Below are 19,820 nucleotides of genomic sequence, written 5' to 3' on the forward strand. Positions count from 1 at the left end.
CTTTAGATGATCTTCGCAAGCACTTCAAATTAAACAATTTGACTAATCTTCGTCAGGTCGCCGACATGGCTTTTTTTTTCAAGGTGGTCAATGGAATCATTGACGCCCCGGACATCTGCAGCAGCTTCGAATTTGCGCCTGCCAACATAATGTTGAGGCGCAAAAGGTTACTGAAAACTACTAAGTCTTCAAAAAACTATGTGGTGAATGGACCTCATGACAGAATAGCAAACCTGGTGAATAAATTAAATGGCGAAGTGGAATTCTACGGTGGTACCTTCAGTGCTTTTATGTCAAACATTAAAAAACAGTTACTTATGTACACATAAACTACACAAAATTTTCTTTTTCTCGTTCTCTGCTTCAACTTAAATCATAATTTAATTTTCTTTAATTTATGTTAGTTAATTTTAAATAATCTTTTTTATGTATATTGCCGATAGGCGTATGTTGATTAATAAATAAATAAATAAATAAATATCACGGAGTATACTATACGAGTATGTGCAGTGGGTTATAGGGATCGTGCTTCTAGACTTTTACGCCAACTAGTGGCAAGTATCCAAAACAGTTGGGATCATGTATTTAACGTAAACATATGTGATTTATTTTTTAATAATTATAAATAAAATATATTAAATTTTTTTAAACAATGCCAGCTTCGAGAAAAAATTGTTGTATTCTTGGATGTAATAATACATCATGCTGAGAACGTGGATTCGGTGTGGAAGTGAAATTTTATAAATTTCTTGAGAGCGTGTTAGGAGCCTCATGGAAAATATTAAAACGTAAACAGTGGATGAATGCAATGAAAAATTACGTGTAAGTACAATATTAATTAAAATTTATAAAAACGAACTGCATCATTCAGTACAATTATAACATTTAAATACGACGTATGGAAAAATTGATCATTTAATTGATGAAATTCCAAATATTCGTGCCATTTATCTTATAGTTATGACTTAACCTTTTAATAATTTTTTATTTTGATTTCAGAGAAAATCCAAAAGAATGGGTACCAAATAAATATACGAGAATTTGTAGTACCCATTTTGTAAATAATGAAAAATCAGAGCATCCTTTACACCCATCTTATGTTCCTTCGATTTTTCCTGGACGTGAAAATGTAAAAAGAAATATTCAATCCTTGGAACGTTTTCAACGAGTCAGGAATCGTGAAACAAACACAATCCACATCAATAAATATATTGTGAGTGAAAAAAAAAGAAATAACATAAACATTGAAAATACGATAGACAAAGTAATGGAGCAAGGTAATGAAGAACATGCAAGTAGTGTTGAAGAGCATCCGATTGATATTCATGTTGAAACTGTTACGGTGAAGCCTGTGCAACGGAGCATAAGTTGTCAAACAGAGATAGTCACAGATGGAGCTTATGAAGATTTGGCATATTTTTTTTGCAATCTTAACTATTTTAACAATTTAAACACGGCTGCAGTACAGGTAAATATTCCAATAAACAAAACAAAAAATAAAATTTGTGAAGCTAAAATACCAATTATAAAAAATGTTAAAGATTCGAGTTGTGATCCTATAAATATAGACCTTAGTAAATCTTGTCAAGGTTTTCATGGACTCTCTTCAATTACTACCGATGAAGCAATGAGCAGTTTAACAGGTGTGACATTAGCAATTTTTTCATGGCTTTTAACAATGTTACCAGACTGTAAAGCCTCTAAAGTAGATAAAAAAACTAGTTTCCTGATAACATTAGTCAAATTAAAGACGGGTTTATCATTTACTGCATTGGCAGTCATTTTCAATATTCATAGAACAACTGCACATAGGATATTTGTAAAACACATACAGCAGTTAAATATTTTGCTACAGAATTTCATCGTTTGGCCATCGAAATCAACAATACGTGCATCTCTACCTGAAACATTTAAGCGGCATTACCCAGACACGCATGTGATAATTGATTGTACTGAAGTTTACACTGAAGTACCACCAGAAGTTAATCAAAAAGTCTTAATGTATTCTGAATATAAACACCATCATACTGTCAAGTTTATGGTGGGTTGTGCACCAGATGGATTTATAACTTATGTTTCCAAATGTTATGGTGGCCGTGCTGGTGATTGCTTCATTACAAACGATTGTGGTTTGGTTGATTTAATTGAACCCGGTGACGTTGTTCTTGCTGACAAAGGATTTCCCCAGATAAAAACTCAAGTCGAAAACAAAAATGCTATTTTTATCATGCCTCCTTTTGGCCACAAAGATCAATTCACCCCTGAAGAAGTTGACGAAACATACAACATTGCTTCTGTGAGGATTCATATAGAACGAGTAAATCAACGAATCAAGGATTTTAGAATTCTGTCAAAAGTACCTAATTCATTATTTCCTCATATTGATGAAATTGTTTTTGTTATTTGTGCTTTGGTAAATGTACAGAAGCCATTGTTTAAAGAAAAAGAAGTTGACAAATAAGCCTTTTTCAAATAATTGTAAAAACTGAATTAAATTTCTAATTGTATAAAATAAAAAACAAATTAATTTTTTACAAAAAAGAAAGGTTTTTTTTTTTTTTTTTTTTTTTTATAATTAATTATTATTTAGAGTCGGTTTTAACTGCTATGGTCATATCGCCGACTTCAACTGTTGGGAGTGGTACGTTGGGGTCTTTTTGGGTTGTGTAAATCTTAACCTACGCGGCAAGGGCCGAATATCAACCAAGTTGGTTTCTAAGACCAGCTTGGGATTCGAACTTACGCCTGGCCGTTAAGTTAGTCCGAGTCTTCTATAGGCCATGCGCCTTAGACGACTCGGCTAACGTCACCGGTTGAAAGGTTTTATTTTCTTAAATAATTTTAAATTCAATATTTATTATTTCTCTGTTTTATAATAACTCTGACATAAGGTAAGTACAGACTCATAAATGATAAATATTTTTATATTATAGTATTTGCTTGTAATATTAAATATTTTTAACAAAGATAACATTTATAAAACTTTTCGTTTTTAATTAGTACAAAAAATAATTTCTTACGATTTTTATAAAATTAAGATAATAATAAAAATAATTTTAGGCAACTTTTAAATCTCAGTCTTAGAAATAACAACTACTATAACATTTTTTCAACACTGCACATTTGGTCGATTGCAAAATTATTTTTAGGTCATTTTATAATTTATATCTAAAAAGTAATGTACTTATGATAATCATAAATGTATTGTTACTTAGTTAAGTCTTTGGCGTATAATTTTTGTATGTATTGGGTAAAATAAAACTTTTCAAGATGAGATATTAAGTTATTCAACAATTGATTGTCACGTTGAACGGTAAGTAACACACTACCTTTTGGTGAGTACACGTACAGATCACAAAACTTTATATTAGTCACATACATCTGTAGCTGGACCTGAATGTTAATTGAATGCGCTGTACTCAAATGTAATCCATTTTCATCAACTTTTAAATATGGAACATTTGACTGGCTTAAATCAGCATCCCAAACAGGAATATTGCGGCAAGTATATGGACATTTAATTTCTATGAGCCGCTTTTGCCATACTTCATTCCCATAAACGAGGATTGCGTCTGGAGAACAGCTTAGCCACGGTTGTTGCAGACAAATTATTACACCAACTTTAACAATCTCCCACTTTGGATCAACTAGCTGTTTATATTCTTTCAATGCTAAATCCTCATTGTTTTTTCCGTACATCATCGCTGCATTTTTAGTTAGTTTTGGGTATAACATATCTGTCACAACTTTTTCAACATTAAAACGTTGACCTTTCAACCTGTATCCATTACTGGCAGTTATTCGCAGTGTTCGTTGTGCAAACCATTCGCTGCTATCAGATTGTTGAATGGTTAAAAGACTCAAATTTAATGCTGTCGTAGCATCACAGCATATTTTCTTTTGATAGAATGTATATATTTCTTTGGTAACCATAACTTCTTGACTAAATATTACATTACAATTTTGCAATATAAATATATCATTTACTACTTTTTTCGCCTTCTTTTGGAGGACTTCTTTAGCCTTAGTTTGTATTATTTGTAACATTGATTCTACTGGTGTTATTACAATATCTTCTTTCTCTTCAAGCTCTAAGATTTTTCGAAGCGGTGTATTTTTCAAAGATTCAGGCATACTTGCTACTGTAAGTTTGATAGGTTTCAACTTAGTCATTTCAGCAGACAAAACTGGGGGAGGAAAGAGTTTGGACATCCTTTCACTTTTGTCGTACCCTAGTAATTGCTTTTGAGTAGGTTTACCCCATTGCTGAGAATGACTCGTCTTCGATGACGATGTTTCGGGAGAATTAACGTAATGAATTAACGCACATATATGCTTACACTTGCCCCCAAGACCAGCTTTACAGGTGCAAACAGCGTTACTAACGTGTCGATTTGTATCAACCTGAAAATAATAATTCTATAATTTTTCTTATAATTAAATAAAAAAATTTCCTAGTTTTATAATTTAAGTGCAATAAATAATTTTATATTTTACTTTTATACTTACAGAAATTGTCACATCATAAAGATTTGATACACTTTTCTGTGGTACAACTTTACCGGTTATGACAGTTCTAATTTTATCCGTTTTTTCAACGACACCGTACACATGCTTTGATTTGAATAATTTTTTGCCTTTTTCATCGTTCTGGCCATGTATTATATTATTGATTACAGGTTGAAATCCATATTTTATTATTTTTTCCATTGTTATAACTTTTTTTTTAATGTTATTAAATATTTGTTTTGATCTCACTATGTTCACCAATGAAACACCAGAGAGCGCTCACTCCGACAGTAGTGCTGCCTCTATATTTCACGCACGATCCCTATTGTTCTTTCCGTGTACTCAAATGAAAGCTCTTGATGAGTGTAACATTAGGATGAGCTTATATCTTCAAAAACGTCATTAATTAAGTAATGACCGTGTATCTTGTGAACTATTGACATATTTTAAGATATAAGATCATCCCGATGTTACACTCATCGAGATCTTTCATTTAAATACCCACACGAATTTTTTTTTATATTTTATATGTTTCACAAATGTGAAAAATATCATATATATGAAACGTATGAAAAGAATCGTTTGCGTACCTAAATGAAAGATCTCAATGAGAGTAACATCAAGATGAATTTATGTTTCGAAAAATGTCAATAATTAAGAAATGACGTTGTATTTTGTCCACTAATGATATTTTAACGAAAGAAGCTCATTATGGTATTACACTTATCGAGACCTTACATTTAAATACTCACATGAATTTTTTATATATTTTATATATTTCATTAATATGAGCAATATTATATATATAAAATCCTTTTTTAAAAAGTTAAAAAGTTTATATCGTTAACAATATCATCAGTAGACAAAATACAACGTCAATTTCTAATTATTGAAATTTTTTAAGATATAAGCTCATCCTGATTTTACGCTTATCGAGACCTATCATTTGAGTACGGTTCTGTCAAAATGTTTATCATCGAAAATTTAATTAATCACTATTTTTACAAATTTTATTTATTATTATCTAACCGTTGCCATGTTAATCGTTGCCAAAGTAATTGCCATACCAATGAAAAGCGACAACAATGAAAACGTTACATCAACTTTTTAATAAAGGATTGCCTGCCACATGAAAATCATGTTACTGCCACATGAAAATCATGTTTCTGTCACATGAAAATCATGTTGACATATCATTTATGCCTTAGTTATAAGCCCCAAAAACTGTTTTTTCGGTAAATGTAAATCGGTAGAGGCAATCGATTAAAATCGGTAGAGGCTACCAAAACAAAATCGGTAACCTCTATCGATTACCAATCGGTAGCCTCTACCGATTATTTTTTTCAGTGTATCAACTAACAACTCTTTCCTAATATTATACTTGACGGGGAGCAGTTAACAGAATACTAGACTAGCAAGCGAGGGGTTGCGAGTTCAAATTCAACAGGCGCCCTATGATTTTTTCAGAAGAAATCGTTTCTCAAAGTCGTAATGAGCTTCCAAGATAATAATAAACAATGTAAGAATGAAAAAAAAATTTTGTTTTTGAATTTTTTTTTTATTAAAGTTCAATATGAAATTTTATAAAATTGTATAAAAGGCTATCATTTTTTATACGGATTTATAAGGCCATTTTCGGTATGAAATTTTCTTGAATTTTTTTTATCACAAACCGACTGTATACTACTGTTTTACTTTTAAATTATTTGAAATTGCTCGAATGAGAAAATTATTATGTAAATTTGTAATTATTAAATTAAGTTACATAAATTTTAGTGATAAATGAATTTTTTTCATGTCACATGGATATTTCTATCATGTTAATAAAAAAAAAAAAGAAAAACGGTAGACCCTGAAGGCCATCCGCGCAACTTCCCGCTAATTCCATACCTAGGTGCATAAAACTGCACTAATGGCGTTTTTGAGCTCATCGAGCTCAAAAATACAATTTATGTGTTATTTTGAGCTCTTCGAGCTCAAAAGTCTGATAGGAGTATCATAGAACAATGTTTTTAAAATTTTCAAACCGCACTAACTTTTAAATGAATCAACCGATTTTCACGCAGTTGGCAGTATTTTACGCAATTTTTTTAGTTTCATGAAAAATCATTAAGTTTGAATTGATAAAACTAGGAAATTTGGAGTAATTCCAAAAAAACACTTTTTTTGGTTTTGGTCACTTGCTTTGGAATTGACCAATTTTGACCGGCTTGACAGCGATCGACGTAATTTTTTTCATGCTAATAGCTAATTCGTTTTTGAAATCGATCAGTGCAGCCGTTTAAAAGTTATTCCAAAAAATGTCGGAGTTAATTTAAAAAAACACTTGTTTCCAAATATTTTATCGAGGATATCTCTCGAACTAATCAACCGATTTCCACGTTTTTGGCGGCAATCGACGCGGTTTTTTAAGCTCTGAAATTATTCTACATCATCAAAAACGATCCGAGAAGAAACGACGAAGTTATGTTAAAAAAACACTTTTTTCGGTTTTCTTTCGTTCACAATATCTCTCGAACGAAGAATATATGGCGAGGCTTTCGCCTACCTCCGAAGAGGCCGTTTCCTGGGCTCAAAAGAGCTATACACGCACGTATATCTGTCCTACCCTCACGTAGGAAATACACAGCCAAGTTTGCCGGCAAGGAAAAACCCTGCCCTCAAGCATTTACGCTATCATAGGACAGATGTGAATTGAGTTGAATTTAATGTCAATCTGTCCTCGTACTCAGTTAACTGTATCAGCCTATTCAACGACTGCGTTAGCCTGATCGGTGATATAATGACAACCCGACCAGTTACCAGCGGGGCCCATGCGGGAAGGTACAGCCGTAAGACCTGTTTGAGCCATAATACTTATCCCCCCTACAAGAGTCTCGTCGGTATGTCTGTCTTATCTAGTCCCCGAATCTTTGAGCTTACCTGCGCTGCCAAATAATTTGACAGCGTCACGAGGCCTTGCTCAGATATCTCTCGAACGAATATATATGGGGAGGCTTTCGCCTACCTCCGAAGAGGCCGTTTCCTGGGCTCAAAAGAGCCATATTAAAGCAAATTTTTTTTTTTTTTTTTTTATACACGCACGTATATCTATCCTACCTTCACATAGGAAATACACAGCCAAGTTTGCCGGCAAGGAAAAACCCTGTCCTCAAGCATTTACGCTATCATAGGACAAATGTGAATTGAGTTGATTTTAATGTCAATCTGTCCTCGTACTTAGTTAACTGTATCAACCCATTCAACGACTGCGTTAGCCTGATCGGTAATATAATGACAACCCGACCAGTTACTAGCGGGGTCCATGCGGGGAGGTGCAGCCGTAAGACCTGTTTGAGCCATAACACTTATCCCCCCTTACAAGAGTCTCGTTCGTTCGTTCTTTTGTCTAGTCTAGTCCCCGAATCTTTGAGCTTACATGCGTTGCCAAATTATTTTGACAACGTCACGAGGCCTTGCTCAGAAATATCTCTCGAACGAAGAATATATGGCGAGGCTTTCGCCTACCTCCGAAGGGGCCGTTTCCTGGGCTCAAACGAGCTATACACGCACGTATATTTGTCCTACTCCCACCATAACGAGAACACAGCCCAGTTCGCGGACAAAGAAAAACCGCCGTTCTCTTGTGTTTATACACATTCATTGAACAGCTGCAAGAGTTGCGTATAATTGTAAGTGTGTGCAACTCTCATCGACTCCTCTGGTAACTCATTCCCCGTAGGCACATCGAGATGTACCCACAGGATATGAGCAGTATCCAGCGGGGACCACGGGGAGGCGGAGTCGATTGAAGACCATGTTGTTTGTGTGATGTGTTGTGTGTAACGTCTGATTTTACGTGTAAGTGTTTGCGTGTGTAGGGTGCCCGGGCACTTGTGTTATTTGCGGTCATTTTCCCTAGCTTATTCTACGTCAGTCATCCAAAGCTTTATACTGTCCTCACAATTGTGTGGAGCATATCGCTTGTGCCTAGGCGCTCCGACTCTACCTAGGTGGATGTCTCGTCCCTAGTCGCGTTTTCATTAGTTAGCTGGGTTTGGAGTTTGCAACATATTACTACTTTACTGAAACCTTTTAAAAGCTTGAAGTTACTTTGGGATGTGGCAATCGCACGCGCAACGCTCGCCCACTCCGCGTTCCCACCCCATATGTCCTTGAGCACCTCACGTTGAGGCTCGTACTCATGGCATTCAAGCATTAAGTGCTCCACGTTGTCGACCCTTTCTCCTAACCCATTCTCCCTACACTCGTCGCAGAATTTACTATCCGTATGTTCGTACTTGTATTGGTATTCTCTAAAGCAACCGTGGCCGGTTAGGATTTGGGTCAGCCAGAAGTTAGGGCTGATCCATTTGTTTGTTAGACGCTCTGCTACGTCTGGAAAGAAGATTTTAGTTTCGCGGCCGTTCTCTGATGTATCCCATTGTTCTTGCCACCGACGTATGGTTTCAGTTCTAAGGGTGACAAGGCGATCCTCCGCATCTGGCTGCACGGTAACGTTTCCAAGGGTAGCCTGTTTGCCGATACGGAGGCTGTATCGCGCGCACCGTTCGTCTATTACGAGCTGAATGGGCACTGCCCCCGCGACTACGCAAATCCCCTCAAGCGAAACTGTCCTGTAGGCAGTAGTTGTTGTTATTAGCGCTTGACGCTGAAGTGCTCGAAGATGTCTCCAGTCCTCCCTATCGCAACGGTCACTCCAAGCTGCCGCCGCATATGTGACGACAGGCATAAAGAAACCCTTGTATATGGTGGACATAGCTGGGTATCGCAATCCCCATTCTGCCCGCGCAATACGCCGCATGCGCCCGAATACCCTACTTAGTTTCGCGCGCCTTGTTTTAATGTGATTTTTCACTTTGAGGCCCTCGTCGAAGTGTACCCCTAAGTATCTAACGCTCGATTTGAATTTGACTTTGGAGTCTCCTATCATTATTTTTGGCGGTTTGTTATCGTATTTGGGCTTTCTCTGTCATCCTTTTGCTTCATAGGGGTACGGGCTCTTTTTGTCCTTACGTGGACCGCGATGTACAAATTCGTTCTTGAGGAAGATGGCTTCAGTCTTCGACTTCGACAGCTCGAGCTTTGCGGAACAGCACCATTCCAGTATATTATCTACTACTATTTGACTATTATGCTCTATTTCTTTTCTCGAAGAGCCTTCTACTAAGACGAGCAAATCGTCAGCAAACGCAACAAATTTATTCCCGTGTTCTGTCAGTTCGAGTCTCTTAAGGAGATCGTCGAACATGATGTTCCAAAATAATGGTCCTAGCACTGATCCTTGCGGGCACCCTCGCGTCGGCGTTTTCGACTCGCTACCAAAACCCCATGACAGCGCGACCGATCTGTCCTCAAAGTAATTCCGAATTACCGCGTAAATGTTGCTAGGGCAGCCTCTGGCCTTGAGGCCCTCGAGTACTAACGGCCACCACACGTTGTCAAAAGCGCCAGAGATATCGAAGAGAAGTCCGACCACCAGTCTCTTCTCTGAAGAGTCTACCAATCGGCGCATCTCCACAACTGCATCTTCCGTCGACTTTTTGGCTGTGAAGCCAAACTGTCGGCTCGAAATGTTCCCCTCCGCTAAGACTGTGGTGGTAAGTCGCTCTTTTATGAGCTTCTCGAACACCTTACCTAAACCCGAAAGGAGGCAAATTGGCCGGTAAGATTTAGGGTCATTTGCGTTTTTGTCGGTGCTTTTAACTAACATTATGATTGCCCCCTTCTTCTACTCTTTTGGGAATGCTCCTAGCGCCAAGCAAGCATTATATAGCTCTAAAAACTGTTCGCGAAGGATAACCCCTGCGCGTTTAACTACCTCGTTTTCTATCAAGTCCGGCCCCGGGGCCTTCTTGTTTTTCAGTGTTTTTAAGACCTTGTCCAATTCGCGCGGGGTGAACGGTTCGGCGTCCGCGGTGTCAGGTAGTAAAATTGTGTTGGCTCTAATCTTTTCCTGATCGGGGTTTTGTTGTCCTGGTCATCGTCTACAATATGCGTCTCGAGAAAACACCTGGCTGTTTCCTTAAAGTTTTCCGTGGATGCTCCGTTACGATTCAGCGTGCGCATTGCACTTTTGACTCTAACTTTTTCTGCGCAGGTTCTGTAAATAGGACCCCACTTTTCTTGATTACCTTTCTTCGTAACGAAGTCCCGCCAGCTGCTTTCCCTCGTCCGCTTTATGTCTGTCGAGTATTTTTTCCGTAGTGTTCTGTATTTGACGCTTAGGGTATTTTTAACTAAATCGTCCCTTTCCCTTTGATATACCCGTCTGGCTTTGTTCACCAGCTTCTTCGCGCGTGTTAATTTCCTGGTCCACCATGGGTATGATTTTACATGGGTTTTCCTACGCGGAATCGCGGCTTCGCAAGCTTCTAAGATTGATTTGCCGAGTGCAGAAGCATACCTTTCCACGTCCTCAACCGATTCCACTCCAAGGCCATCAAGGTTTGTGCACGCACACGAGAAAAGAATTTCGTCAAACTTTTCCCAATTGGCCAACGTTAAGTTGAACCTCTTGGGGTCTGTCTGTGCGCCATCCTTCTCCCCCGACTTAGTTCCTAGAGTGATCTCGATCAGGTAGTGGTCAGTATTCTGCACCCAACTTCTCTTTATGGACCAGCTAAGAATGCTACTCGCGAGTTTAGGCGTGACGAGTGTCACATCGATATACTCCCGTTAGTTGATTCAAACGTCGGACCCTCACTCGCGTTGTTGATTATCTCTAACTCGTGTGCGTCAATAAATTGCTCTAACTTTTCGCCAAGCGCGTCGTCAGTCTCGGATCCCCATCTCTCGGATTTCGCGTTCGCGTCCATTGATATTAATACCCGTTTCCCTCTCAGTGCTCGGACCACTTTCTCTAAGTGCTTTAAATGCATGTCTATTTCGTCTTTGTACTGGAAGTATGCCGAGACTACGAAGAACGATGTGTCAGGTCCCATGATCTGAGCGCATACGCAGTGGGTTGTACTAAGTTGTGATAAAACCAACAACTGGTATTTAGGATTTGTTAAGCAAATGGCCGCATATGGCCTAGACCTGGTTTCGGCAGCAACTTGTATGCCGCAACCGAGTCCAGGTATTTTGAAACTATTATTACTATGTGCTGCGTATGGCTCTTGTAGAAGGAGAACATCAATACGTTTTTCCTCCCACAACTGACTCGCCTCCAGAGTCCCAGCTTTGTCGTTCCGCAAATTCGCCTGCAAAACTCGAAAACCTTCCACCCCCATTCCCCGGGTCGCGTGCGGAGACTTTCGATTCGACCTAACGCCCGGCGCGAGCCCATCTAAGTTTGCCGAGTTCGCGGACCCTCTGAGGGTGTTTTTAGTCGTCCCTAGGCATCTTCGCCGGTCGATGCTTCGCGAGTAAGATTCGGAAACCCCCCTTCTACTTGGATTTACCTCTTCTAGGTTCAATCGCGTGAGTTTAACCAAACAGGGTCGCGTAGCTAGAGGCATTAGCTGTTCTATACGTAATGCTTCCGCGAGCTTACACGAACGCGATCGCGATGCCGAATTCGCGGGCCGGCGATGGACGGGAGCGTCAGATAGCAGCTCGTTCGGAGAAACGCGGTTGGCTACTCTGGCGCTCCGTCGAACGGTCGAAAGAGTTTGGTGACCACCGAACGTGGGAGCGTCACCTAACCGAGGCTTTGCCGTATTTTCCTGACCGGTTTATTTAAGTTGTAGGAGCTGGTAACACCTACAACCGAAAGCGCAGTGGCAATTCTTGGTTTGGGGTAACGCATCGAGGGATGCCTTTCAATGTTACCTTACTTATGGCGGGACCCACGGAAAGGGAATTGCTTGCTTAACTATGTTCTCTTGTTCGCCCTCACTCCCTTAAGAGAGTAATAGTTACTCCCGCCATATCTCTCGAACGAATCAACCGATTTTGACCGGATTAGCGACGATCGGCGTGGTTTTTCAAGCTTAAAGGCGGATTAGTTTTTGAAGTTGATCGATAGAGCCGTTCAAAAGATATTCCAAAAAACCACTTTCAAAAATGATTTTTTTCTTATTTTTTTTGAGATTTTTCAAAATTTCTCAAAATGTATCGGTCTGAATCGGTTCAAATTCTCAGAAAATCTAAGTTCGAGGGAACTCTTTAGAACGCCGTTTGGTACGTTCCGATCGGTTCAGTCGTTAAAAAGTTATAAGCGAGTCACATAGTCACATAGTCACACACACACACACACACACACACACACACACACACACACGTGGCAGAGGAGAAACTGCTACTAGGCGCGTCTCCCCGTAGTGGATGGGAGAACGCTCGCTGTCCTTGGATGACACTAGGTCTCTTAGTTGATGAGGTACAGAGGGTAGGAGCCAAATAAAATACGCTCCCGTGGACAAAGTTCCTCTTTAATGGGTTGGTCACACTAACTGACCTAGCAAGACGATCGTTCCCTGCTGTAACTCACTGGGAGTGTCCGGAACCCGTGTCGATTATTTCCGACGATGCGGGCTACGGCTGATGTGAGCTTGCTCTGCCGAGGTGTAAGTTGCAGTAGCGGATCAGGAGCCAGTCACCTCGGGCCTTGATCAGGAAGTACGCAGTGAGTGTTAGAGATCGGAATCTTCACCGCCCCGAGCGAGTCTAGTCCGTCCGTGTATTCCGGGACTGGCTAAGTGTCGGTTAGGCCTCAAGGAACTGGGTAGGAGTACTATCTCCGAGGGTACACCCGTTCCTAGTTATAACAACCCGCTCCACTCCGTACGATGCGCTGGTAAATCAAAAAGTATGAGTAATTTACAGGAAACAAACAAGAGTGGAAACGGGCTTCATGCCCAATAAGCAGCGATTGAAGCAAGCGCTGAAATGAAGAGAACGCAAGCGCTGGAGTGCCTTGAAAAGCTAACCATTGAGCTGCAAGAGTTTGTCCAAACTAAGGTCAATATCCACAAAGAGATAAAGACCAAGACAACCAGTGTAGTCAATGCTCTTGGAAGATTCAAGAAACTGGACGAGGAATGGCAGTCATCACGACGACGCCATCAAACTGAAGTTGAGACGGAAGAAGCAATGGACACTGGAGCCGACGGTGACGGCGAATCTGCTGCTGAGGACAAGAGTGAAACTGACACAAGGCCTGGAAAGAGAAAGGGCCGAAATTCGCCAGAGCCAACCGACAAAATCACAAAGAAGAAGGACTTAAAAAAAAGCCCTCCCCAACGACTGGCGGGCAGAGCGACGAACCTAAGAAGGCGACTGATTGGGAAAAAGTACAGTCGAAGAGGAGAAGGAGAAGAAGAAGCTAGCTAGAGAGCAACTCTCAAAGCAGCCGCCGAAGGAGCCCAGGCCAGAGCCTAAGCGGAAAAAACCACGCAAATGGATCAGACCCGACGCACTGATCATCCGCCCGGCCGAAAAAACAAAGTATGCCGAGATTCTGCGTCGCATAAAGCAGGACCTCCCAGATGAGCAGGTTCGTTCAACGGTAGATAAGATCAACAAGACTAGAAATGGCGACTTGTTGATTACGATTTCGAGGAAGAGCACTGACAAAGGCCAAGCCCTCCAAAAGACGATCGCAGACATCCTTAAGGAGGAGGCCAAAGTGATCTGCAAAGGACCACAGGAGACCATCGAGATCCGAGATGTCGATGACGACACGACGAAAGAGCATATTCAGACCGCTCTAAAGAGGGAAGCTGGAGAAAGTTGTGAATCCCACTAGAGGCAATCGAAATCCGTAAAGCCTTTAGGGGTACGCAGACAGCCACAGTGTCACTACCAGCAGCTGCAGCACAGAAGTTACTGGAGGAAAACTGCAAAATAAGAATCGGCTGGGTCAATTGCCGAATGAGAGCAACGAAGAGACCCATACAATGCTTCAAATGCTGGCACTTTGGGCACTTCGGATCTTAGTGCAAAAGCGAAGTCGACCGGTCTAAGCACTACATAAGGTGCGGAAAAGAAGGACACAAAATTGCTGATTGTAAAAATCCAGCTAAATGTGCACTGTGCATTGAACAGCACGGCGTAGAAAAGGCGGCTCACCATGCAGGCACGGATAGATGCCCCGTCTTCCAAGAAGCGCTCCAGAAGATAACGAAGTCAAGAACATGAAGATATTGCAGCTCAACTTCAATCATTGTGAGGCTGCGCATGACCTACTCATGCAAACTGTGCGCGAATTAGAGGCAGACGTAGCACTTATAAGTGAGCCTTATAAACACCTGAGTAACCAACCCTGGGAATCCGACAGCACTAACAAAGCCGTCATCTGGTCCTGCGGTAAATGTCCTTTTCAGAGAACAGTCAACAATAAAGAAGCCGGCTTCGTAGCAGTATGGATAGATGGCCTCCGCTTCTACAGTTGCTATGCACCACCTAGTCTCTCTAATGAACTGTTTAAAGACTTCCTTGATCGGCTAACTGAAGACGCAAGAAAACACTTTCCCGTGGCAATAGCTGGTGACTTCAATTCCTGGGTAGCAGACTGGGGCAGCAAGTTCACTAATACACGTGGTAAAGCACTTCTCGAGGCAATGGCCACACTGGACGTGATCCTTCTTAACACCGGTGACACGCCAACATATACTAAGGGAGAGGCTAACTCAATTGTCGACCTTACATTTGTCAGCAGTTGCTTAGCTCGAAGAGGTTTTTCTTGGAAAGTATTGAACATCTACACAGCCAGTGACCATAGTGCGATATTATGGGAAATATCAACTGGCCAGAATCTAACAAGAGTCAACAGGAACGTCAGCGCGGTTGGGTGGAAAGTTAAATCTCTCGACCTCACTGCTTTAGTAGTAGCCCTAGAGTGCGATCCGATCATCGTAGAAACTGCTGAAGAGAAGACCAAGGACCTAATGAGAAGAGTCACCCAGGCTTGCGACGCCAGTATGTCTCGGAAACGTGGCATGAATTCAAGACCTTCGGTGCACTGGTGGAACGATCACATTAGCATTCTATGTTCAGAGTGTCTTAAAAAAAGAAGAAAGTCTCAGCTTGGCTACAGACGACCTAACTCCGCAGAGCTGTTGGCAGAGTATAAAAAGGCCCGTCAAGAACTAAACAGAGCCATTAAAGAAAGCAAAAGTCGCTGCTGGAACTGGTCGCAGAAGTAGAGAAAGATCCATGGGGCAGACCGTATAAGGTGGTTATGACCCACCTGAAATACCAGCCAATGCCATCACCTACGTGTCCACAGCTCGTAGAAAAGATTGTTACTGCACTGTTTCCCAAACAGCCGGTATTCACCTACAAGTTGGAGCAGCTCAACCCTAAAGACATCCCAACTATCACGTTGGACGAGTTGATGGAGGCAGGCAATCGAGTAGCGAATAATAAGGCGCCGGGATTGGACGGAATCCCTAATATTGCTCTGAAATCAATCCTTAGGGCAGCACCGGCGTTATTCCGGGACGTTTACGATACATGCCTGAAGGAAGGGACTTTTGCCCAGAAGTGGAAACAGCAACGGCTAGTCTACTTCCGAAGGGGAAAAAGCCGCCGGAAGAACCGTCATCCTACCTACCACTCTGCATGTTAGACACGGCCGGCAAGATATTCGAGCGCATAATTCATCAGAAAATAGAGGCTGTAGTCGATCCACTCCTGGCAGAGAATCATTTTGGTTTCCGAAAAGGACGGTCAACTCTGGATGCGATCAAATTCGTTGTTGATACAGCCAAGGATGCAATCACCGAAACGAGATGGAAGGGTGGAAAGAAGAAATACTGCTTGGTGGCTGCTTTGGAAATCAAGAATGCCTTCAACTCCGCTAACTGGGACTGCATTATGCGGGCTCTAGAAGAAAAAAACATACCAGGATACCTTCGCAGAATAGTAGCGAGCTACTTCACGAACAGGCTCCTGAAATATGACACGACGAATGGTACGGAAGTGTACGAAATCTCCGGAGGAGTGCCACAGGGATCAGTCTTAGGTCCTCTGCTATGGAACATCATGTATGATGGCCTCCTGAGAATAGCATTGCCTACGGGAGTCAAACTTGTAGCATATGCGGATGACGTAGCTGTCGTGATCGTCGCAAAGCACCTCGAAGAGATAGAAATGGCATTTGATATTACATTCAGACGAGTCAATTTGTGGATGGACATGGTGAACTTGCAACTAGCCAAGCATAAAACCGAGGCAGTGCTCATCATCAGTAGAAAAACGGTAGAAACTATCAAGTTGAGAGTCGGAGAACAAGAAATCACATCCCAGCCATTTATCGGTTATCTCGGAGTGATGCTGGATGCCCGACTCAACTTCAAGCGGCAGGTGGAACACGTCAGTGCCAAAGATTATTAGCCACCAGAAAGAAGAGCAGTAGCTAGTTCCTCCCCTCACGAAGTAATGCCTGACGGCGGTTCCCATGAGGGATTAGAGGAAAGAAGAAAAGGGGCTTAGGGTTTAGTGAGTAGGGGCGTTAGCGTCGAGTTTTAGTATGACGCTGCGTCGAGTCTTCACATATCCAGGCGAAAAAAAAAAAAAAAAAAAAAAAACACACACACATACATACAGACATAGTGACAACCTCGCGGGAATAGTCAAGGAAGCTTCCTGTGACCTTCAAACGTCGAGATCTGATGAAAACTCGATTTTTGCAAAACGGGGTGAAAACAATAACTTCCATATTTTTGAAAATCTTTGATTTTCTTAGAGGGAAGTTAAAAATTCCCATGTTACCATTGGAAAAATTCTTGTTAACATTGGAAAAATTTCTATATCACATAGTAATTTTTCCTGTGCAAAAATAGGAAAAATCCCTATGTTTTTTTCTCCGTGTATAATTATAGAAACCATTCCTATACCATTATGGAAACCATTCCCATCGTTATGGGAAATGTTCCCATAATTCTGAGAAAATTTCCTATAATTATAGGAACAGTTCCTATAATTGCCTGGGAACTGTTCCCATAAAATTATGGGAATAGTTCCCATATTTTTCTTTTTGTGTACTGTTTAAAATTCTATTACTTAATGATGAACTAAGTTTAGATTTCCCATTGAATGGCCAAGGGTAGGTTACTCAATTCTGGCTCAAGTATGGGTTGTCATTCAATGGCCATGGCTAGGCTTCCCAGCCTTGGCTTAGGCTCGGGTAATCATTGGGCCGGCCAAGGCTTGGTTGCCCAGTCTTGGCCCAAGACTGGGCAACCAATCCTTGGCCATTCTATGGTAAACCAGTGTTGGCCCAACGCTGGGTTCTCTTGCCTTGGCCATTCTATGGCAAACCAGTGTTGGTCCAGGCTCGGATAATCATTGGTCCGGCCGAGGCTTGGTTGCCCAGTCTTGGCCCAGGCTCGGGTAACCATTGGGTTGGCCAAAGCTGATTAGCCAGTCTTGGCCCAAGCACGGTGCGTCAAGCTTGGTGGCTCAGTACTGGGCCAGGCATGGACCCGTCATTCAACTCTGGCAGTTTATACATGGGCTTGCGTCAAAATTATGGATTACTTAGCTACAAGCTCATATACTTTTGCGGCGCGTATAATCTTTAATTTTTTGACAATATTGCACCATGACAACTACCTTAATGTACACATATTCTTGAATAGAATCAGTACTTAGCTCTCTTAGCTTACATAAGTCGGTATTAATAGTAGTAAAATTTATTATTTTCATAATAAATATGTATAAATAATGATTATTCTGTAATATATTTTCAATTATTTAGAATAATTAATTGTCACATTCATTATTTTACATTTTTTAATCTTTATAATAGGGGAGGTCATGTTTAGTCCGTCTTAAGATTCTGGAGTATCTTTGTTTCTAATTTTATCCCTCATTAATGATTTTGTTGAACGTAGTGCGTTTTGTAAATCAGGATTATCATTTGGTACAGTTGTAGACTTAGTTTCAAAATCGGGATTATCGTTTGGTAGATTTTCAATATCGAAATCATCGATATCAAAATAATAATCATCTGACAAAACGAAGTTACATTTAAAGCTACTAATTTATGATGAGATTTTGGTGTAGAAGCAATCGGATTTTGTTCAGTCATAAACTCGGCTGTTTCAGATTTTTTTCTAGCCTGTAAGTTTTTTAAGTTGAGTTATGTTAAATAAAAGTAAAGATTTCATTGTCAATTGATCTCAGCGTCAATTGATCCCACCGACAACTGATCGCTAAAATGATGCGTCCTAATATGACCTAGCTGTTAGGTTCAGCGAGGTCTGGGGCCCCTGTTTTATCATGGATTTTGTGTGTGTTTATTCGACAGTAGACCAACATATAAGCTTGTTACCGTGTTGTGCCATTTTATCATGGATTTTGTGTGTGTTTATCTAAAAATAGGCCAACACATAAGCTTGTTATCTGATGAGATTTTAAAGCCACTTTTTTTCTATGTATCGGCACACTACTAACTAAGACATAAAATGGCAAAACTAGCTAAAACTTCTACTATGAAGACAGATAATATACTATAAATTTTGTGTAACAAATAAATCATTATTTTTATATGATGAACTATCCTATTTTTAATTTTAAATAACATGTCCGAATTTTTGGTTGATATAATAATTAAAATTATTGTTACTAAATCTTATGCTTACAATAGATTAAGTGATCAAACAATTTATCAAGTTTTATACTCAAAGTTTACAAGCTGTTCTAAAAAGACACTGTAGAATAATGTCAAGCCACAAGCTGATTTATCGTTAATAATCTGATTTAACGAGACCGGGATAAAGATTTAAGTCATAGAGAACCACAGAGACCAGCTGAGGTTTTTCTTAAGTCCTGTGTCACTCAATTCTTTTAATAAAGAATTAAAAACTGTCGATGTTTTTTTTATTTTTCCTGAGGATTGCAAAGATATTACTGATATTTTTAAAATGCTTTTATGAGTTTATTTTGCGTCCTATTTTCTAATAAATTAGTATATATCATGTAGGAATACATAAGGATTAGTTGTACCGCGTATACACAAGTTAAAGAAATAAAGTAAAGCAGTGAAGATAATTCAATTTCGTATGACTAGTAAATTATTTTCACTTATTGTTTGTAAGTAAGATTATATTTAAATGGAATAAATTTTATCACGGTGAGATTTCGATCTGAATTGAAACTTTCAAAATGATCCATTTTTTTCGATTATGGATAACAAATATGATAAAATATTTTTTTCTGGGTAATCTATGCAATGAGTGATGGATTATTTTATTATACAAAGAATATTTATTTGAAGTATATCTGTCAACTACTATAGTTCTGAAAAAGCATTTTGAGAGAAAGCATTGTTAAGTCTTCAGAATAATATTAATATTTTAAATTTTTTATTTGTGTTACTGAATAAAAATAAAGTATTATGCTAAAAAAGATTAAAAATA

General features: G+C 39.9%; 2 protein-coding genes across 3 annotated transcripts; both read left to right on the forward strand.

The window, feature by feature from the left end:
- The first annotated feature begins 546 nt into the window (after nt 1–546).
- On the forward strand, nt 547–1,568 carry LOC123259751. The gene is made up of 3 exons (XM_044720431.1): nt 547–822; nt 1,000–1,468; nt 1,542–1,568. Exons 1-3 carry the CDS (start codon nt 800–802, stop codon nt 1,560–1,562), a joined length of 513 nt encoding a protein of 170 aa, XP_044576366.1. The 5' UTR covers nt 547–799; the 3' UTR covers nt 1,563–1,568.
- On the forward strand, nt 1,559–4,835 carry LOC123259754. Of its 2 annotated transcripts, none has more exons than XR_006508311.1 (2): nt 1,559–1,643; nt 4,782–4,835. XR_006508311.1 is itself a non-coding variant. In XM_044720434.1 (2 exons), the coding sequence occupies exon 2, from the start codon at nt 2,000–2,002 to the stop codon at nt 2,459–2,461; it is 462 nt and encodes a 153-aa protein (XP_044576369.1). In that variant the 5' UTR covers nt 1,560–1,643; nt 1,856–1,999; the 3' UTR covers nt 2,462–2,484. The 2 variants fall into 2 exon arrangements, 1 of the variants encoding a protein (XP_044576369.1); XM_044720434.1 differs by lacking the exon at nt 4,782–4,835 and adding an exon at nt 1,856–2,484 and having other exon boundaries at nt 1,560–1,643.
- Nucleotides 4,836–19,820: the final 14,985 nt, after the last annotated feature.

The sequence above is a fragment of the Cotesia glomerata genome, linkage group LG2, assembly GCF_020080835.1.
Source record: "Cotesia glomerata isolate CgM1 linkage group LG2, MPM_Cglom_v2.3, whole genome shotgun sequence".
Lineage (NCBI taxonomy): Eukaryota > Metazoa > Arthropoda > Insecta > Hymenoptera > Braconidae > Cotesia > Cotesia glomerata.